This window comes from Littorina saxatilis, linkage group LG2, assembly GCF_037325665.1.
Source record: "Littorina saxatilis isolate snail1 linkage group LG2, US_GU_Lsax_2.0, whole genome shotgun sequence".
Classification (NCBI taxonomy): domain Eukaryota; kingdom Metazoa; phylum Mollusca; class Gastropoda; order Littorinimorpha; family Littorinidae; genus Littorina; species Littorina saxatilis.
In genome coordinates this window covers 44,584,382-44,607,420 of record NC_090246.1, presented here as the reverse complement: position 1 = coordinate 44,607,420, position 23,039 = coordinate 44,584,382, and the positions used below count along the sequence as shown (strand labels likewise).

At 39.9% G+C, this 23,039-nt stretch overlaps 1 protein-coding gene and 1 long non-coding RNA gene across 4 annotated transcripts in view; one reads left to right on the top strand and one right to left on the bottom strand.

The window, feature by feature from the left end:
• Nucleotides 1-23,039, bottom strand: part of LOC138955403 (calcium/calmodulin-dependent protein kinase type II delta chain-like) — a 396,239-nt gene that overhangs the window by 92,437 nt on the left and 280,763 nt on the right. For both annotated transcript variants that reach the window (XM_070327018.1, XM_070327025.1), the window contains exon 13: nt 1,927-2,007. In XM_070327018.1, the coding sequence (XP_070183119.1) occupies nt 1,927-2,007 (81 nt within the window). The remainder of the gene's footprint in view (nt 1-1,926; nt 2,008-23,039) is intronic.
• Nucleotides 16,913-22,090, top strand: LOC138955566 (uncharacterized). 2 transcript variants are annotated; one of them, XR_011452277.1, is made up of 5 exons: nt 16,913-17,006; nt 17,574-17,636; nt 17,931-18,028; nt 19,189-19,266; nt 21,836-22,090. It is a non-coding gene; the product is annotated as an uncharacterized lncRNA (long non-coding RNA). The 2 variants fall into 2 exon arrangements; XR_011452276.1 differs by lacking the exon at nt 16,913-17,006 and having other exon boundaries at nt 17,427-17,636.

Below are 23,039 nucleotides of genomic sequence, written 5' to 3'. Positions count from 1 at the left end.
GAGTCACGTTCACATAAAATTTGAGCCCGGTCACTTTTATAGTTTCCGAGAAAAGCCCAACGTTAAGTTGTGTGTTGCCGAACAGAAAAGGCTAGTTATCTCCCTTGTTTTTCTGATAACGTTCGTAAAAGGCTACAGATGTAAATACTTTGATGTAAAGAATAATCCTACAAAGTTTCAATCACATCCGATGAACTTTGTCAAAGATATAAAATGTCTAATTTTTCCTTTGACGCTGACCTGTGACCTTGAAAAAGGTCAAAGGTCAACGAAACCATCGTTAAAGTGTAGAGGTCATTGGAGGTCACGACTAAACAAAATATGAGCCCGATCGCTTTGATAGTTTCCGAGAAAAGTCCAACGTTAAGGTGGTGTCTACGGACGGCCGGCCGTCGACGGCCGGCCGGACAGACTAACACTGACCGATTACATAGAGTCACTTTTTCTCAAGTGACTCAAAAACTCAACGTGAAGTTTTTACGAACATGACCCCACTGTGACCCCAAAATGTGACGGGGGTCAACCAAACCAGGGTCATGTTGGCAGATTATCAAATCCTTGAAGTGAGCACAGTTTTAAAGCTGTAGCTTCAAAAACGCCTGAGATAACCTCAATGCTAAGTTTTTATGAATGGATCATGAACCCCTGTGTCCGCAAAACTTTAAGAGGGTCAATCAAACTTGCGTCAAGTCGGGAGATTATCAAACGACGTGTGCAAAGTTTTAAAGCTCTAGCTTCAAAAACATTCGAGATATAACATCAACGTTAAGTTTTTATGAAACGAACATGACCCCGCTGTGACCCCAATTTGAGGAGGGTCAACCAAATTCGAGTCACTTCGTGAGATCATCAAACCCTAAAAGTCTGCAGAGTTTCAAAAGTCTAGCTTAAAAAACATCCGAGATAACCTCAACGTTAAAGCCATATGTACTCGATGACTATACACGCTAATTGCTTTACCAACAGCTGGAGACAGACTAAATTAAGTTCCCTGCAAAATATTGTGGTCTAGGACCCCTTAAATGTTGAGATATTTGAATTTTCATTTTGATCTGGATCGTCCTATTTATAGATTTGGCAACACATGTAACGTTGATGCAAGGGAGAGAACACCGCGGCTTTGTTGACATCCTCACTTTTTCAGAGGCCAGAACAAGCTGTAATGCATGTATTATGGTCCGCGCATGGTGACGTATCGTCATTATATGGTCTTATGGTGCGTTTGACATCGATTGTGGGCAAACTACACTTTGTAAACACGGGAGTGCGTTAGTATGCCTTTAAGTGTTTTTTTCACATGGACGAACACGGATGAATACTAAAACTCACCCATTACTGAGGCGAGCCAAAAAGGGTCTTTTTGAGGCCAAAGCTCAAACAAACACCTCCGATGAAACGTGGCGGCTATCAGAACCAAAAACCACAGACACAGGGTCAGCGCTACCCCATCGCTACATAATTTTTAGGGACCTATGAAGAGGTAAGCGAGTTCAGCTTACTGGTTCCCAACCTAGTACATTCGCTGACTGTAGAGGCTGAACATTTTGCAGCAGGTACGTTAGAAAACTTTTTAGATGTTTGGGAACAGCTTACGTCTGACAAAGACATTTTGAAAATGATGATGGGTGCTGAGATTGAGTTGAACTGTAGATTATATAATGACCGTAACTTCACTTCAAGTGGAAAAAAAGCCTTGGAATTGTATTCCTAGCTTCTGTTGCGATTCCTTCTCTCACAAAAAAACTAAAACCCAGTTGACCCTCTATCCCCAGTCCCGCGCTCTGCTCCCTGCCTGTATTTTGCCATTTTGATATGAAACATAAGCCAATGTGCTTGAAAGCTGCAGTGTGGAAGGGAAAGCAGTGACAGGGTAAGCTTTGATAGTGCATGATATGATCATAAAGTAGCAATGATGAAAAATCTCACCCTTGGTGTCCTCATCTTCAATGATACTGCTGTCTGTTGACTCCTTGATGCCATCATTCTTTTTCACGTTCAGGCTGCGACCTGCACATCACAAGGCACGATGAACAACACTGTCAACAAAGCCCAGGGGGATAAATACAACAAGAAAAGCAAACGCATAGTAGGACATCTGGCCTTCGCATGTCCCATTACAGTGGACCCCCTCCCCCCCCCCCCCCCCCCCAAGAGGGTTCCACTGTAAATGATTAAAAAGTGTTTGCTGTTCTACCCTCATAAAATAATGTACAAGAGAACGTTGATTTTTCCTACTATAATTGCCCCAAACTTGATCCTCTTGCGACCTGTCAAAATGACATACCAATTCATTTAATTATTCAATCCCCACCCCCCTTCCCACCACCATCACTAACCTCATACTCAACACCCTCCTGCCCGTAGTGTTTAAAGACTGGCGGCAAACACGGGTACTTGAGACAATGTCCCGTTTTTCACAGCTTCCAAATCAATCGTATTTCTGACAGATTAGCGCATAGTGCTTTTAGTTATGCGCTATAGAAATCTCCTTAATAAATAAATAAATAAATTAGGTTGCCTGCCTGATGTTCCGTTCACTATATTTTCCTGAATTAGCCCCTTACAAAGTTGTCATGTTTTTACATGTAAAGAAAAAGCTCCGAGGAACCCGTTATGCGGGAGTCACACATACACGACGCACGGCCAGCGCACTGAAAAAAAAATCACAATTTTGGCCAGTGCGTTGTCGTTCGCTGGGTGTGTGTCAGTATTCGTTACTCGCGCTGGACCAACGCTATGCATTCGTTGTTATTCGCTATGTGCGTTGGGATTTTTTGAGCATGCACAAAAAATGTGCGCGGAGCTCGACGCATGAATGTACACGCCAGGGCCCGTATGCTTATGGGGAAAGTTCGCGACAACTCCCGAAGTTTTGAGTGACATCGGAAGTACTTGCCTCACTTTCGTATGCATGGGCCGGAAAAGGGGTTTACTTCGAAGCAAAGCGAGGAAGTAATTCAGGGTAGTTTGCGACTACTTCTAAAGTTTTGAGCGACATCGGAAGTACATCCTCACTTTCGCATGCATGGGACGAAAAAAGAGTTTACTTTGGAAGCTAACGAGGAAGCTACATGAGGGTAAATGTACTTCAGCCAGACCCAGTAGTAAACACGCTACTTCCACAGTTTCTCAGTGCAAAAAGGCAGGGCTTTTCTTCAGTTTTTCATATCAAACCGAGCTGACGCAAATGAAAGTCCCAAAGAGAGAAAATAGAAGGAAAAGTCGTATCTTGTGCATGCATTTCGTGCACATTTCCCTGAATACAAACCTGAGTTGCCAGCTTTGACTTTTGTTTGTTCTGGGTCATTGGCCACCACTCTTTCATTCCCGCTTATACGAGGGGGTTACTGTGTTTCTATGAAAATGGGCGTCGTTGTGTGCATGTGTGAGTGTGTGTTTCTGTGTGTGTGTGTGTGTGTGTTTGTGTGTGTGTGTGGGTTTGAGTGTAAGTTTCTGCTGTTGTTTTTGTCATTGCTTTATATGTGTGTGTATGTCAGTGTCAGTGATGAAGTGTAAGTTTCTGCTATTTTTTTGGCCATTGCTTTATCTGTGTGTGTGTGTGTGTGTGTGTGTGTGTGTGTGTGTGTGTGTGTGTGTGTGTGTGTGTTTGTATGTATTTATGCGAGTGCCTGCCTGTGTGTGCGTGCGTGCGTGCGGGTATAATTGTGCGTCTGTTCCTTCATACGTTTGTTTGAGTGTGCGCGCGTGTGTGTGTGTTTGTGTGTGTGTTTATGTGTGTGTGTGTTTATGTGTGTGTGTGTGTGTTCGATGTTATGTGTGTGTTCGATGTTATGTGTGTGTTCGACGGTGTGTGTGCGCGTGCGTGCGTGTGTGTTTGTGTGTGCGTGTGTTCGACGGTGTGTGTGTGTGTGTGCACCCCCCCATCCCCCCTTACCACACACTATTATGAGCTGAGTATTTGTGCCTCGATATTTTATTGATGTTCTTACGTTATATGTTGGTTATTATGATTCACCACACCCGAGTTTCTCGTAATTGAGATAACACAGTGTTCTATGTCTATGTCTATGTCTAACACACATGCACACACGCGCGTAGGCTAAACAAATCCAATCTTGACTTTCAATTTTATATAAACATACATCCTGTTCACAATTAACGACGACAAACAAAATGTACAAATACCAAAGTACAACAATTGATCTTTTGTAAAAATTCGGACACACATTTTCCCAATTAATATGAAAGTCACTGAACTTATCTTCGTTTCACTACACCTTATATCTTGATTCTCCAAACACTGATTGATTTCTGCCTTTTTCCAATTTACCAGTAACCCAAACGTTTGCTCTAACCAACCTATTTTGTCCAAAACAGTTTTACCGATACACAATCATTAAAAAAAGAAGAGGTTTAACATAACCGACTTCGCTACCACATAAACAAAAAATGTTTTATTCTCCCCAATTACATTCTGGTGAACAAAATCATTATTATAGACAGTCATTCAATTTCAAGACAATCATTACAGCTTTGAACCGACCCTTTCGTTCAACCAGGCAGAAGCAACAACTATAGTAAAAGCTACAGCGCGATCAACGTTCGCCCATTTACGAACTCGCGATGAGATTTGTTTCCTCTGGTCACCAAGCCTACCGTTTACAAACGCATGCGCACAAATTGGGATTCCCCCAATTTCCTCGACCTTGACCTCAGAACTCTCGAAGCCACTACTTCGGCTTTCAATTTAGCTCTTGCATACCGAGTAGCTGGCAACTGTGCTTCCGAAGTTCCCACTTTCAATGTTAATTTGCAGGGTCTCTCACTTGACGACGATATTGCTTCTTAAATGTCCTTACCCATCCAAAAGAAACCTCCAACGCAGAGAGTAAAGGCAAGGTAGACTAGATCAAGATTTAGAATGGGGACAAGAAGAGGAGACTTCGCATTCTTTCAAAGGGATAGCATTGGGAAAACGCAGAGTAAAAGAACTTAGAGAATCTTACCACTTCTTCATAAAGTCAGGACAGAATAGGCATAGTCAGCTTCAAAGGATAACCGCGCATGCTACTGGCTTGTTTACCTCAAACACCAGTAAAGGTTCAAAAGTTACATAGGCGAGAATTCGTAGATAGTCAGAAATAAACACCCGGACGTCAGGTGACGTTTGATTGAACGGTCCTAAATTAGCTAGATAGGTGGGGAAATTAAACATTAGGTGACCTGCGCAAACTCAGGTAAGCTCCTTTTGGTGTCCCGCCTGTTTTGCGCATGGTACTTTCAAAAGGGGGAAACTGGAATTAGGTTAGGGACAAAACACTTTGGTGACGAATAGGGGGATTCGTCTGTCCCGTTCTCATCAAAGTTAAAATAGCAAGTTCTGAGGTCTTAGACCATCCTTAAATTTATCCCAATAGGGAAGAACAGTTTTCTTCCCTCTAGAGATCCAATAAATGAAATAGGTTTGAGAGAATTTCTTAGTTAGTCAGTCAGTGGACAAAAGATCCTGTAGTGGATAAAATGTAGCTAGCTCGATATGCGGAGTCTCGCCTTTTGATAGGATTAGCTGGGGAAGGGAGATTAGGTGGCTTCATTGTTTTTCTTAAGATAACTTGCGCATTTTTGATGTTTGCCGTGTAAAGGCGACCCGGGATTTTGTACCGATTTTGTATGTGAATTTATAATAATAATAAATGAGCATTTATATAGCGCAACATCATAACTTTACAATTATGCTCTTTGCGCTTGACACATTTAAAATTAAAACACAGTTATACAAGCATTTACATCTACATTCATAGTCAGCAGCGCTTAATTAAAAGCATACACCATCAAACATACATTACAAAAGATTCTTCCACTAACTAAGTAATAAAAACATGAATAAAATAGGTAGTGAAAACAAGGAAATACCAGCTGAATACCCTTAATCAAACAGAACATGTTATCAACAATACTGAAAACAGCCCGAGATGTTTATATACATTATCACATTATCACTAAAACAACAAATACACTACATGTAGCCAACTGATGGACTGAGAAAACAAAATCAGGGGTTGTATTTCTTGAAGAGGTGCGTTTTAAGTGCTCGTTTGAATGCTTGGGGTGACTGAGAGTGGCGGATATGAAAGGGGAGAGAATTCCATTGTGTGGGTGCGCAGAAAGTAAAAGTGCGTTGTCCGTATGTTTTGGTTTTGGTGTGTGGAATGGTGAGGATGCGACAGTCAGAAGAGGCACGGAGTTGTCTTGCTGGAGAATAGACGGTGAGGAGTTCAGAGAAGTAAGCAGGAGACGAGCCAGAAAAGAAGTTAAAGCAGAGGGTGGACAGTTTGTAGTCAATGCGGGCTTGAATAGGTAACCAGTGCAGTGTGTGAAGAAGTGGTGTTGCGTGATCTCGTTTTCGTGCTTTGAGAATGAGGCGTGCTGCCGAGTTTTGGACTTTTTGTAGTTTATGCAGGAGGTACAGAGGACAGCCAGAGAGAAGAGAGTAATTGCAGTAGTCAAGTTTAGAAAGAACAAAGGCACAGACAAGAGTGTTCGTTGTTTGAGAGGAGAATGTGTGGCGAATGGTGCTGATCTTACGAAGCTCAATTTATAATATTGCGTAAATTACGCTTGTTGTATTGATCCATTTGTACATTTTTCTAGATAATAAATAAGTCTAATAAACTATTTTATAGAAAAGTGATCCCATGAAATTGGTTCTATTATTCGACTGAATGGTTTTCATTGTCACGTAAGTCGTCATTTCTTCTCGCAATCATAGCCTTTTTATGAAGATAAGCTAACCCGGTAATTTTAGGTGAGAGAGGATAAATTAGGCGACAGGCAGATAAGAGGTGCAAGCACTAGGAGAACGAACACAACGCGAGGCAAAACTAGATATAGAAAAAGAGTAAATAATAAGTGCACGCACGAGACAATAAATCTGCAGAGCTATACAAAAGACGTACATTTTGTTTCTTATCTATGTTAGAGTAAATTCATCAAACCAGTCAATTTGTAAATTCACTCCGTAAATTTACCAATTTACTGAAAAATTCAGGAAATTTACAAATTTACTGAGTTTGACACCCAGGAAATTTACAAATTTACTGAAAATTTCAGTAAATTTACAAATTTACTGAAAATTTCAGTAAATTTACAAATTTACTGGTTTGATGAATTTACTGTAACATCTACAACTCTCACGGTTTTCCGCCGGGCAAACAAACATACAATCCACATAATAGGAAAACTGCTACACATGCAACAGTGCCTTCTTGTGAATTCTGATTTTCACTTCGTGTAGGCGTCGGATTATGGGTCAGAAAAAAATTGTCCACACTGAATGGTATCTCGGTTGACACTCTCTTATGGGCATAACTATGTTTGTGCTTTCCAAATGAAGATTTGTGAGATAGCATTGAATGATTAATGCAGGTCACCTAAGGTGTGTGGTCACATTTTATGACAATGCTACACTTAATCACCATTTGCTCTTCTGAAAACTTTTTTTTAAAAGCAAGTGCGATTATTGATTTTTTGTTCCAGGTGACAGTATGATGCTTCCAGATTGAATTGTTTGGCTTGTTTTGTTCGTTTCAGAACCATGACCATGAGCTCGGTGTGGTTGGTGGACATGAACTAAAGACGACTACTGATGCTGTGATGACGGAGGTGTTCCATAGGTTACAAGGTTGCTGACATGGGGCTCTGGGGGAGGGCAGGGAAAGAGACCATGGTGTACGCTGCGACTAAAAGCCATCAGCAGTGAGTTGTTTTTTATAATTTGTAAAATCATCCTGGTCCTTTTAGGAAGAAGATGACATGGATGTCTACAAAACAAGTTATTTTTGTCTCAAATTTTGTTCTTTGGAATCAATTTTAAATTTGCCATGTGAATGATAGTTGTCAAAGCTTTTACACTTCACGTTAAATTGCTAGAAGCCAAGTTCCTGAGCTCATTTGTCAGTGTCATGGATTTTCGACTACATACGAAATAAGGATGTTAGCAAACGGTATAAAGTCGTCACATATGCGTCTGCATGTCATAGTACATGTATTATGAATTTCTGAAGGCCCCCAAATAAAAAGTCATAGTAAAGGTAACTTTAAAACAAATATTAGGGTAGGTATTTTTTTACTTCTCTTCTACAAGGATTACAATGTGTTGTAATTTCCTCACTCAAGTATATAGTTGGTGAGTTGTAAAAGCGTATGGTGTGTATGCAAGTTTGTGTGTCTGTATGTTTTTTTTACCAAGCTTACAGGCGTCAGGAAATAAACTTTAGACTTTTCTCAAATCAATGATAGTTGTTTGATGTTCATGTTATTTTTTGTTTTGTCGTGCAGAGGCTGTTCCGTGAAGCTGTACGGCCGCTCAAGACTTGTTTTTGGAGGCCTGTGATAAAAGAAAGAGACAACAGGCCATGGAAGAGCCTTCATGATTTGGTTTACCACTGAGCCAACCAAGCACACAATTCCCACGCATGAACATAGACAGTTGAACTGCAAATGAACTGCAAACATTCATTACACTTGGGTTCTCGAGAGTGTGTCGACTCGTCGGTTTCAGACTTTCTCCGTTTGTATTTGGGTTTTGTTTTCTTAATCTCACAATTATATGTGATTGCGGCGATACCCATAGGGCATTTGACAAAGGCCGATGTTATTAAAAAATAGAATTGGTAATTCTGGGAAATACTCCGCTGGAAGTACTCAATAATCATGCAACCTTTTGATTATTTTGATTCATTAGATCATCCAAAACGTTTGGAATGAAGAAAACACAAGAATTACAAATTACGAATTTGTTTTTTTAAAGTAATGGGAAAAAAAATGCAGCGGAAGAGGGTCAAACCCGTGAACAACTATGTAAGAAAAAGCGATCAGGCGCTTTACCAACTGAGCTAATTTATCTCACGGTTGATTTTAACTTCATATATTACACTACAGTTCTTGAGCGTGGGTATCAGTATTGACTCGACTAAAGTGTCCAAGTCTCTCCGTTCACATTAGTGTACTGTACATTTTCTTTATCTCACTGTTTGAGTTAAGTTATTTACTGACCCTATATTCTCCCGTTCACTTAATTTGTATAAGAATAAAAAGCAGTATCAAGTAGCGTTAACTTCAAGTGTGACCAACATTATGTTGTTGTCTGGCTCCAAAATGCATTGACCAATCGCCGAAAGGCGCTAACGCCATTGCATGAAAGGAAGCAAGCGATTAAAAATGGGCGTCGACAGAGACAATGAAGGGGGATACCAACTTGCAGTTCTCATTCACTTGTGGTTGTAGTAAATGTTTACTGAGCCTGAATTTGCAGCAGATTTGTTGTGCAGAGGATGTTACATGTAAAACACGCCTGTGTTGCACAACATTGAAAAATTTGCCTTTGACAAGTGATTTTCATCAGTGCACTTATATTAGATTTTTTTATGTGTGCAATTTTTGTGCTATTTGATGGTTTAAAAAAAAATTAAGCTTATGCTGCAACAAAAAATAGTGGTAAAAACCCCAAAATCAGCAACAGAAAATAAAAAACCCATTCCGGTCAAAAATCCAAACTACGGTAAGTGTTGATCTGCTTCACATCAAACATTTTTGTTTAAGTACAGCAGGGGTTATGTTTCTGATATTTATTACACATGAGCAAAAGCTTTTTTTTACACATTGGCCTTCTACGGGTGCAATTCAATCTGCACTGCATGTGCTGGACTGCTTTTTATCAGTTTTGTTCTAGATATCCTTTCTTTTGGTCATCTTGAAGCCTATTTGATAATGTTGAAAATTGAAGCTTTATTTTTTGTATTGGGTATTTTCCACGTTGACTGAGTTGCTTGTTCATGCTTAAATATGTGCCTAAGGTTCACAGCCATATGTCAGGGTCAAATGTCCTTCATTTTTATACAATATTTTTTTCAATTTTTGGAAAGTTCGTTAGGGTTAATATTATTTTTGATCAAATGAACACTTGACCTATGTTTTCATTAATAAAATGTTATGGACTGCAAATTATTATGTTTGTTTAAGTAAGAGACTGTGCTCTTCGAATGCATTACAATTATTGTGTGATGTGCGTAAAGTGATCGTGTCGTCTGCGTGAGTGTGTAAAGCAATTTTGTGGCCTGCGTGAGATTTCGTAAAGTGGAGGTGTCGACTGCGTGAGATTGGGTAAAGTAGTTGTGAGAGTGCGTAAAGTAGTCGTGTCAACTTCGTGGGAGTGCGTAAAACAATCGTGACATCTGCGTGGAGAGTGCGTAAAGCAATTGTAACATCTGCGTGGAGAGTGCGTAAAGTAGTTGTGTCACCTGCGTGAGTGCGAAAAGCAATCGTGACGTCTGCGTGAGAGTGCATACTTAGTCTTCATGTTGCATAAGTGTGCGCTGGGGGCGCGTATGGTCTTCGTTATCTGAGGGAAAACGAATTTGTCATGCACTGATTTCGATTTGCAAAAACGCGCGCGTATCGAGTGCGTTTTTCGCAGTTGAAACTCATTATTTGGCGACTGCGAGACGCATTCGCTGCGCATAATTTTGCTGGCGCGCAGAGTTGCCTCTAATTCCAACATGGGACGGCACCCATGCAAACACAATCCTATTGCCTTCTTCAATCAGAGATGCATGTAGCTCTTGGATTTCGACCAACAGTGGGTGATCTAGCTGAATTCCCTTCACAGCTGTTAGAGCCGATAGGGAATCCGAAAGAATCAGGAAGTCTTTCTTTTTTGACTGATACACCCGTTTTAGAGCTTGTAAGGCTTTCAACTCTGCAGAGAATACAGAACTGTCATCTGGAAGACGGGCCTAAAAAGCCCTATCTAGTTTAGGACCTGTGACAGAGGCTGAAGCCACTTTATTTTCAGCTTTGGACCTATCAGTGTATATTCGTTGGTGGGAAGGAAATTCGGAACAGAACTGGCTAAAATACTGTTTAAAAATCAAACCATTTGTCTCTGACTTCTTTAACCTTGTCAGACCTAGTCGCACAACTGGATCTGGCAATGTCCATGGTGGTGTTTTTGTCCATCTGTTTTCACTAACATGATCGAGTTTTATCTCGGACTCAGCCAGATGTGGCTGAATCCGAGAAGACAGAGGAGCTCGATCATTTGGGTGACTTTAAACAAATTCAGAGCATTGTAGGCATAGCTTTTAGTTTCAACACATAATTTAGGGTGAGTTTCAGGCGTCGCAGCCTCAGAGAGGGTTCTTTGGCCTCAACATATAAGGACCGTACTGGAGACGTCCTGAAAGCTCCCAGACAAAGACGTATACCCTGGTGGTGTATTGTGTCTAAAAGCCTTAGGTTGGATTTTGCGGCTCCACAATAGACGACACAACCATAGTCCAACTTGGATCGGATTAAAGCACGGTAAAGTCTGAGTAGGACTGTGCGGTCAGCACCCCAGTCCGTATGAGCGACCACTTTCAATACATCCAGAGCTTTCAGACATGACGTCCTCAGGTACTGGATATGTTTAAGGAATGTTAGTCGGCGGTCAAGGATCAGTCCTAGGAATTTAAATTCTTCGACGGCCTTGACAGGATTACCATTCAGGACAAGAGAGGGTTCTGGCATGACTCCCCTTTGCTTGCAAAGATGCATACAGACAGTTTTGCTGGTGGAAAATTTAAAACCGTTCTGTTACCCATTTTTGCACCTTGTTTATACATAATTGAAGCTGTCTTTCCACTCTGTGTAGGGATTTGCCACGCACACAAAGTGCAAAGTCATCAACAAACAGGGATGACTCGGATCCTTTCAGTACTGCCTTTACTATATGTTATTGATTTTGATGTTGAACAACATGGGTGAGAAAATGCTTCCTTGAGGAACACCCATCTCTTGTTGACAGAATTCCGATAGATTGGAACCCACCCGTACTGTAAAAAATCGATTACTTAGAAATCCTTCCACAAAAACAGGGAGACGTCCTCAAAAACCCATTTCATGCAGATCAGCTAAAATACCATGTTTCCAAGTCGTGTCGTAAGCCTTTTTGAGGTCGAAAAATATAGCTAGTACATGTTCAGATCTCGCAAAGGCCTCTCGAACGAAGGTCTCAAAACGTACCAAATGATCACTGTTGCTGCGTCCCTTTCGGAAGCCACATATTGCACTTCACTCAAGAGGTTTTGTTTTTCTAGGTTCCACACCAATCCTAGCGTTGACCAATCTCTCCATGGTTTTACACAGGCTGAGGTGCACGAAGCAAAAGTGGGTGACAACCAATGGGAGATCTGCCCAAGTCGGTCCGCTCCTTCCCGGTCGGGGTGCACGAAGCTTTTTTCCCAGGGTTGCGTACCGAATGGGAGGCTCCCGTTTGGACCAGCTAGCTAGCAGCCCCACTCAAAGAAGTTGGCACCAAAAAAAATGGCGACCGCCTTTTTCGAAATGACATTTTCGGAGATTTTACAAAAACAACGCCCAAACGAAAAGGTAGAATGGTGCCTTCCGTTCGATTTCAAGTCATGCTTTTCACATTTCCAAGCAAGATAACTGCTGAGAGTGCAGAAACGCCGCTGTTCGACTTTGAAATCTCGAATCGCAGACGACCTTCGCTTTCACAGTACAATCATAGCAGGTGAGGCAGTGTTACTCATTTCGATCAGCTCGTTTTCGTATTTTTTGTGCATTACGATCATGTAGAATTATTGGAATCAAAGCAGGAATGACTAAGGCATAATAATAATAATAATAAGAAGAAGAACATTTATATAGCGCTAAATCAAAAACTTTCGTTAAAAAGGCTTGCTCTAAGCGCTTGACATCTAAACTAAAACGTCATTCACACTCTTTACAATGATGTACAAGAACTTCATGTCACACTCTTTCATTCAGTATAGCACCATTCACACAGTTGTTATTCTGTACAAGACAATAAGTTAGTCTAACATTTAGAATGTTCATAAGATGAAAACAAGAGAAAACCAGACTGATTAAAACAACTGCTTAGTGCTAACAAAGCATGAATCTTAATGATAACGTAATACATGTTTATCCCCCCCTCTGCTTCTTTCTCTCTGTAAACTTGTAGGGCTAGTTATTTTTCGGTAACTTACCCAACAACCAAAATCACTTACCCAACAACGGGCCTGAATCCTCGATAGCTCATGGGTAGAGACTGTACACATTGTGGATCTACTTTTTGAGACTCAAAAGTTCAGAACACTCTAAAGTACAAAATATACATTTCTGGAGCAAACAATACAACCATACCGCATTTAAACCAGCAACTACAGGCTTGAACACATGAATCTCAATATAAAATCCATGAGTTTGGTTGTTTTCTGAATTCAGATCTGCCGTGCACAATCGTTTATCGCTAGCAAGATTCCAAGGAAAAGTAACTCTCATACTTTGTCTAGCGACACGAGTAGTTCCCCTTCCAGATTTCGGCTTCATCGACAAGACTGCAATCCGACGGTCAGTTTTCAACAATATTTCATTTTATAAACAGATCATACGCAATCAATTGCAAACATTTAATCAACTTAAAGAACATGCAGCGGTTTCATACACTATTTTGCCCCAGAAAACTTAACTTCATACAGTTTTTAACGTTGGAACACGGGTGTAAAACTTCGTCTGCTAGTCACATTCGAGGAAAGAACATTTTCTGAGCGATACCAAAACATGAACAGAACACACACTATCTGCCTTTACCGCCACAGCAGAATGACAACATAACTGTGTACTTGATTTTAGTTCAAAACATGGAAACTGACAAGAAGTGTTAACAAAATTGAATGATTTGCACGGAACTATACAACCGCGCATTAATCGATAGCCTGCGCAGGTAGACTGGTTGGGTGAATATGATTCGATCAAACTTTCGCACAAAAACTCCTCTTTTCTTTGAATAACTGAAGAAAGGAGGGATAAAGAGGTTACATACCTCGTCTCAGTGATTATCAAAAATAATGGTCTCAGTTCGCGGTCATGAAAAAGCTCGCTGAAGCTCGCATTTTTCATGATCCGCTAACTTCGACCATTATTTTTGATAATCACTGAGACTCGGCATGTAACCTCTACTTAACTGTTAAGACCATAAAAAAACAACAAACCTATATGCTAAAATAACTTCGAACTTTTAAGAACTTCTTATAAGATACACAGCACAGCTAGATAAACACCAGAATGATAAAACAAAAGGCAACTCGTTAAAACTATTAAATGCATCAATGTCTAAAACACGAAAGACTCAAATATAAGATACACAATTCTCTAAAATTGTTTATTAAAACTGAAACCGACCTGCTCAAAGTAAACCATACCCACCCCCTCCCTACCCACCCCCAACCCTCCTCCTACACTAAATACTAATTATTTCTACTCTTAACTTCCCAAATGCGTTGATTTTGTCGAAAGCTGCACAGTAGTTAGCTAGATTCTTTCTGTTGAGTTTGTTTGTATACATGACTGAATTTCGTCTTCAAAATCTTGCCACTTCTGTGATTTTCATTGTTTGTTTAGCTCATCGGCAGGAAATCGTCAGGCAAAATATCAATCTGTTGAATGATAACGTTAAGATAAGGGATGTTCAAACATGTATCTGCTTGCAAACACAAGCGCAAGGCCAGATCTATATCTGTGAACAGCTCAGATCATGGGTAATTTTAACACCTTCACATTTAAATGCTTATTTTATAGCCATCCATTGAATTGAGAAGAAAACAAAGCATACTAAACGGCTAAGCATGAATCAAACAATGCGAAAATAAAAAGAACCAACAACATCGTTTTGTATGTGTGGGTAGTAAACACGTTTTATTTACAAAACACGGCGGAAAATGGCGACAAATTTGTTGCACAGCGACAGGTCACTTTCTTCAACCATGCCAGTACTTTCATACATGACAAAGGAAAGCAAATATGGCCTGAATTATAAAGTTATAGTGTTCCTTTGCGTGTCTGAGTGATAAACTGTTTTAACCAACTCTCTTCTGAAACGTAATTGCACTCAGCAGATTTGTCTTCTGCTCATAACTTTCGTGTCACACGGTCTTTGCGACAACCAGATAGATCGCATTCTCGCAGAAAATCATTGACAACACAGACCAGTCATTTTTTAGCATTGCATTTGGGAAGGGCTACTATTATAGTGTGTTTTAAGAAAGAAAAACATTATAGTATGGGCAGAACACGACCAAATGAGTTTTCGTGTCACAGCGTTATGGGCGTGAGATTTTTATACTTTTTGTTCTCACACTGTAGCAAAATCATTGACAACACAGACAAGTCAGTTTTAGCATAGACATTGGGAAGGGCTACTATTATAGTGTGTTTTAGGAAAGAAAAACATTATAGTATCGGCAGAACACGACCAAATGAGTTTGCGTTATGGGCGTGAGATTGTTTTTTTTTCACACTGCAGATCATATCTCAAAAACTACTGAGTGGATCTTTATGAAATTTGATATGGATATTTTTGACTGGATTTTCTCATAGAAGGTTTTTCCGTTTATTGATAGGACAGTTTGATGACGTCATATTTTACCGTTTGCCAAAAGGTCGAGGCAGCACTTTCACAGTTACAGTTTTTCATCAATTTGATCGAATTTCTTATCACACAATCTCAGATCTAGGCCGGATTATGGGATTGCATTTCAGCTTGGTCATTTAAAGTTTTGTTATTGAAATGTTTGTTCGAAATGTCATTTTTTTACATTTTTAAAAACTAATATTTGAAACAGAAAATTTATATTGGTGTATTCTCTATTGCGTCCTGTATCTAAAACTATATAGTTTTGTTGTTTTGTATTGATAATTATGCTTAAAAATGAAGAAAACCGATAAATAACCACTATCTTTATTTATGAAAAAAGACACTTAAAAACAACTTCTATCTATTCCTTATTATTTTCTGATTCCAAATATATATAGTTTCATGGTGTTTGACGTTGAAAATATGCTCAAACTTAACAAACTCGGATCGTTGAATGGAAATTATACTTCCAAGCTCCAAAAGCACGTCATTTCAAGTGTGGAAGTGGAACACGCTCATGACGTCATACTGAAAGGTGATGAATTATGGCTTCACCTTGCGATGTTTCATTTCAAACATGGTAACATTTTTAAAGGGGTTTCTTCTCAGATTTGTGTTTGCCCTTTGTCTGTCTCTCTATGTCTCCGTCTGTCTGACTGATTCAATTAAATGTGTAATTACTTAGTTTTGCAAAAGTCAAACTAAGTATGATATACCTAATTGATTCAGGTCTCTAAATTCTTATTGTAAAATTGTGAGTTTTATTCAAAACAAATTTAATTGGTGTTTTAAACTCAATAATGGGGCATGCTGTGATGAGCAGAAGAATGTGTGTTTACGAGCAGAAAAAGCCCATCAAAGTCAAGAATCGTGTTTTTCTTTTTCTATTTTCACCTTGTAGCTTCATACAGACACTAAGCAACAGTGTAGTACCACTTCCAGTGCAATATCTTGTACTTTAATTTTGACCATCTGTGTAACACTTTATTGACCCATGATCTGAGCTGTTCACATCTGCTTCATTGACTGCCAGATTTTCATTGAATTTTCAAACTGACTCGTTAGCAGACTCTCAAATTAGATCCAGTGTTTGTATTCTTAGATTCATGATTGGCCATTCAGGCTGTTTACGATGATGACGTTGTGTTTGTTTATGCTGATGCAATCTGCAGATCAAAGGGGACTGCCCGCAGGCTGACCCAGTGATCAATAAACTTGTGTTTACCACTCAACATTTCCTTCCACCTATAACTCGAGGGCAAAAATAAAGGTACATGCTAGTGGTTTCGTTATGCAATTCATGTCTGTGAAGATCAAGATAGTTGTGAGCTTTAACTGATTATGCTTATTAATATCAGCACCATCCTCACCCCATAACACTCTCATGTCCAACTAGCACTGTTACCAACCTTCAACCCTGCCCCCACCCCCCTATCCTTGCCCCCTCTCTGCATAATTATCATCAATTTTTCAGAATGACCTTGTTATCACTCCAGCGACTGACCATGGAGTCTACAGGCCATAGTCTCAGATGTGATGGGATCAAGAGGATGCCACAATGGTCAAGGTAACTTTGCAAATACTCAAACAGATCTAAATGCAGAAGATGATCCACAAATATGTTTGCTTAAACATTACAAGGTTACATCCAGAACAACAGCTGCATGGCCTTAGTTGCTTATTAACTGCAAGCAACAAAGACCCTCTCCCCCTCCCCTCTTCCACCTGCAACATATATTTTCATATCCATGTCCAACTTTTCCATTGCCTCTTATGTTGTATAACTGTTGATATTTAACAGTAACAAGTTTTTGTTTCCAATCAATGGCTCTGCATTTACCCTGTACACACACACACACACACACACACACACACACACACACACACACACACACACACACACACACACACACACACACACAAACAAATATATTCACAATCTCTCTCTCCCTGTTTTAATTTCAGTCATTTGAATCACTAACACTTAACTGGGGTTCAGTTACTGAATTTGTGATAGTGTTATTTGGAGTAAGATTATTGACTTTTTTGCTGCGCCTGTTCTTCTTACTGTTTTTCCTATCCACATAATTCGTTTTGTCCATTAACATGCTGGTTTTTGTTTTAATCACTACAGTATGTGTCCATATAGTTTACGCCTGAGATGTGATGGGACCAAAAGGTTTCCAGAATGAAACAGGTAACTTTTTTTTTTACCTGATCTTTGTCATGCAGAAGTTGGTTCACATTATACATTGCAGTGTTGTTGTCTTCCATATATATTAAACATTGTACCAGTCATTACATTTAAATGACAATGCTGACTAATATCAAACCTCCCCCGGTTCCCCAACTAACCTTCTCACATCCCCCCCCCCCCCCCAACTCATTAGATCACGAACACCACACTAATAAAATCATATATGCTGTTGCTGCTGCTAAAAGTTGTTGTGACTTGTTCTTCCTCTGTGTATATTTTTTTGTGTTTCCACAGAATGCAGTTCTTCCATGCGCCTCAACGTCTATAGATCTATGGAGTCTACAACATTGTCTGAGATGTGATTTGAGCCACAGCATGTCAGAATGATCAAGGTAACTTTTTAAACACATATAGCTGATCAAACTGAAGAATTCAAACACACAGTTTCAGTGGGGTTTTTAATGCATAAAACATTGCAACAGTCAGGGGCTTTCTTCCAATAAAGATTGTGAGGGTTTTTTTGCAAGTTGTTTCGCTATGCAGAGTGTGATGTTTTTGTTTGTTTGCTGTACTAAATGAAGATGCACAGATAAAAGAAAGTCTTGCATGTAGAGGAAGGAATATGCTTTTGGTTGTTGACAAGACAAATTCTACTCATTAGAGCTTAAGTATAAATTCCTTACATTTTGAACCAAAATGTCAGACATCACAGATCTCTCAAAATTTAATTAAAAAAAATGAGGGCATCATTCTGACTTGAACATATACCACACATTTGATAGCCTGGTTATGTTCTGTGTATAGTGAAAACATTTCGCTTAATGAATTTCACATGTTGACACAAGTGCCTAGTAGGAAATGAATCGCACATCCTCCAATCTCCACCAAAAGAAGTCAGACGTATGTGCCCATGTTAAAATAAAGTTTTATTTTTTCCATGTAAAAACCTAGACAAACATGACAATTGCAGGTCTGATATACTGGGTAATATGATGAGGAACGTACCTTTAAAGGCCCAGTCCTTATTGTGAAAGCAGTTCTGCTCAGCTGGAATTTGGTGAATTTGTTTTTTTTGTTACAAGTTTTTTGTTAATGAAGTGAATTCGCAAAAAAATTAAAGGATAACAATTTGTTGTGCACACAAAGCATTCACTGATTCAGGCTGTTGAATTTTGTCATGTGTCTTGGGAAAGGGGAAGTCTTATTCTACGTAAAAGCATCGCCAGGTTTGGGTTGAGCCAAATCGTTTGCATGGAAAGGACTGTGCCTTTTAAGGACGCATGGATTTTTCATCTATTCAATTGCAGGATAACAACACAACACCGAATAGTTTCTAAGCTATTATTTTTTTTCCTTTCTCGAGTCCCACGAAGTTCCCAATGCAAGGGCATACTTTTGTACAGAAGCTGTTCGTGGAAATGTCATGTAAGTTTTTACACTGGCGAACATGCATTTTTCAGACTGGCTAAAATGAAAGAAGTATGCATTCTTGTGTTTTGTTTCTGCAAGCGGTATCATTTTCCTAATGCTATCTGATTTTGATCTCTTACAGTTTTTACCGCTAGGATATGTACAATGGGCTAATTAAATATATACGCCAGCCCACATTGCAGAACAGGATATGAACAAGGTATGTAGCGCTGTTTGCATCATTCGTTTAAATTCAAAAATCAGACTAATTTGCCTTCTTTGGTATTATGCATAAGAAAATTCATCTTTATTTTTTGCAATGCTGACTGTAATTCAGTGTGTGTGTGTGTGTGTGTGTGTGTGTGTGTGTGTGTGTGTGTTTACTGATATATTGTAATGTATTAATCGGCTGAAGACGACACAGTTTCCAACTCCCCAGTGAGACTTCTTGAGTCAGTTGCATGCATGATAGCTAACTGAGGTGTCTGCAAGAAAGTAAGGGTATTTCGTATACTTCATACTTGGTGTACATTAATAATAATAATAATATGGGAGATTTATAGAGCGCTTTACATTCTCAAAGCGCTTTACAATGACAAACATGCATAATACATACAAAGCAAAGCAAAAGCATGTGCAGCAGCATTCAGCACACAAGTGAACAACGAAACTCAAACACTACATCGATACAATCTGCAAGCATACTAACACAGGCAAAACATTCAAACATTCAAACACCTAATTCAAAAATGCACCATGTTGAAATAAAATTAATCAAAATACTGGGTGAAGAAGTGTGTTTTAAGGTTTGATTTGAAGGAACAGAATGTTTGGCAGTGTCGGATAGAGTAAGGGAGAGAGTTCCACGCAACGGCAGCAGAGTGGGAGAAGGCTCTCTGGCCGTGCTGTTTGCGACTAAAAGAAGATAGACGGAATATTCTAGTGTCTACAGAGGAGCGGAGGGATCGTGAGGGTGTATAGAGTGTGAACAGGTCAGACAGGTAGGATGGGGCTGAGCCAGATATTATTTTGTAGCAGATACAGCAGCACTTATATTGGATTCTCAGCTCTACAGGGAGCCAATGAAGTTTCTTTAGCAAGGGGGAACAGGACTGGGACCGAGGGGCTTTGCAGACAAGCCGGGCTGCAGAATTTTGAACGCGCTGCAAAGGATGGATGACAGACTGAGGACAGCCAATGAGAACAGAATTTCCGTAGTCTAATCGAGAAAGAATGTAGGAGGAAACAAGGGTCTTGGTGGCATCTTCGGTAAGGTATGGGCGGATAGAACCTATTCTCTTAAGCTCGATGTAAGCGGACTGACAGACTTTCATAACATGGTGTTTCATGGAGAGATCGCTATCAAGAAAGATGCCAAGATCACGGACGGAGTCTGAGAATTCAATAGTGCTGCTGCCCAAAGTGATAGAAGGAGGGAGAGAGAGAGAGGAGGAGAGGGAGGATTTGGTGAAACGAATGGCTTCTGTTTTGTCACAGTTAAGTCTAAGCTTGTTAGTGGACATCCAGAGTTCAACGTCAGCAATGCAAGACTGAAGGGAGGTGGTCATCTGGGCGTATTCTGAGGGAGTCGCTGAGTTCTGAAGCTGAGTGTCGTCAGCAAACATTTCGTGGGAAACGGAATGTCTGTCGATGAGGTCAGTCAGAGGGGAGGTGTACATGATGAACAGCACGGGCCCGAGCACAGAGCCCTGGGGAACGCCAAAAAGGAGGGAGGTTTCCTGGGATGGGACGTCGTTTACAATTACAAAATTTGTTCTGTCTGAGAGATAGGATCTGAACCAATTTAGAACTGAATTTTGGATGCCGAAAGTGTGCTCAAGGCGGGACAGCAGGATTTCATGATCAATTGTATCGAAAGCGGCCGAAAGGTCTAACAGGAGGAGCAGGGAAATTTTGTTATCGTCTAAGGAAGTCAAAATGTTGTTGAGGATACTAAGGACTGCGGTCTCTGTGCTATGGTCCGTGCGGTAGGCTGACTGGTGCGGAGTGAGGAGGTTGTTGGCAGAGAGGTGGGAGGAGAGCTGGTCTAGGACTATCTTCTCTAGGATTTTAGAAAGAAAGGGAAGGTTTGAGATGGGCCTGTAGTTCTTAAGTACGTTGGGGTCGAGGGAGCTTTTCTTCAGCTTTAATTTCAGCTTCGACATGACTAGTCCCGAAAGATGCTATTTTGTAGGTGAAATGGTCTGACTTTGGTTGTCTTTCGAAAAAGAATCCAAATTCGGGGATGGACTCAACAGTTCGAGGTTTAAAATGGAGCGGTAGACTAACGAACCCGATTTAATTCTTCAAGATTGATATTTTTGGGGTTATTTGAAGGACGTAGTATACCATAAACAACCTTAGACAATCAGTGACTTGAGTACAGCCATTACAGGCAGGGGGGCATCCCCATAGAGGATTGCGTTCCTGTCATCGGTTAATTTTGCGCAAGTGTGACTCTAACATGAAGGGGTCATTTTTCCAGTCAATCGTGTTCGGCGAATATCTTCATGGTTGTTGTGCATGAATTTCACTTTGTTCATCACCATTCCACGAAGTTTCCTGTTTGTAGGTTTCATGGTCCGATTTTTTAGCTTCTTTCAAAAGTGTTCCAAAGTACCCCTCCATTTAACATGTAAACTCACAACTTTGTTGACCTTCGTCATGCATAAGCTGTAGTTAATAAACACCAAATGATAACTAATTCGATCAACGGATGTAGAAATTATAAAAACAAAAAATTGGGTTGAATTTTGTGTGTGTCACCATCTATGTTTGTATTTTTGCAGGCAGGCAGGGGTGGAGTTGTGATGATGCGGCGCCGGTTGACTAAAGACACACGAACCAGCATTTTTCGGAAGTGTTTGGATCACAAATCAACATTATTTCACATTGAATGGCGGCAGACATTCATGTATATATTCTCAGCTCAGACGTGTGCTTTGAATTCGGATGTTTAAGAACAAGAGACAAACTTGAATAAAGCCTTACGAAGTACATGATTGTAACTGGAGCAAAAGTGTGTGTGTGTGTGTGTGTGTGTGTGTGTGTGTGTGTGTGTGCGTGAAGTGCAACAGTTAACAATGACGATGAGACAGAATGCTAAAGCACAGATCCTTTTATTTAACAATCTATATCGTCCTCCTTTTTTTTTATATTTAGTCAAGTTTTGACTAAATATTTTAACATCGAGGGGGAATCGAAACGAGGGTCGTGGTGTATGTGCGTGCGTGTGTGCGTGCGTGCGTGTGTGTGTGTGTGTGTGTGTGTAGAGCGATTCAGACTAAACTACTGGACCGATCTTTATGAAATTTGACATGAGAGTTCCTGGGTATGAAATCCCCGAACGTTTTTTTCATTTTTTTGATAAATGTCTTTGATGACGTCATATCCGGCTTTTCGTGAAAGTTGAGGCGGCACTGTCACGCCCTCATTTTTCAACCAAATTGGTTCAAATTTTGGTCAAGTAATCTTCGACGAAGCCCGGGGTTCGGTATTGCATTTCAGCTTGGTGGCTTAAAAATTGATTAATGACTTTGGTCATTAAAAATCGGAAAATTGTAAAAAAAAATAAAAATTTATAAAACGATCCAAATTTACGTTTATCTTATTCTCCATCATTTGCTGATTCCAAAAACATATAAATATGTTATATTCGGATTAAAAACAAGCTCTGAAAATTAAATATATAAAAATTATTATCAAAATTAAATTGTCCAAATCAATTTAAAAACACTTTCATCTTATTCCTTGTCGGTTCCTGATTCCAAAAACATATAGATATGATATGTTTGGATTAAAAACACGCTCAGAAAGTTAAAACAAAGAGAGGTACAGAAAAGCGTGCTATCCTTCTTAGCGCAACTACTACCCCGCTCTTCTTGTCAATTTCACTGCCTTTGCCATGAGCGGTGGCCTGACGATGCTACGAGTAAAATGGCATTGCGTTCAGTTTCATTCTGTGAGTTCGACAGCTACTTGACTAAATATTGT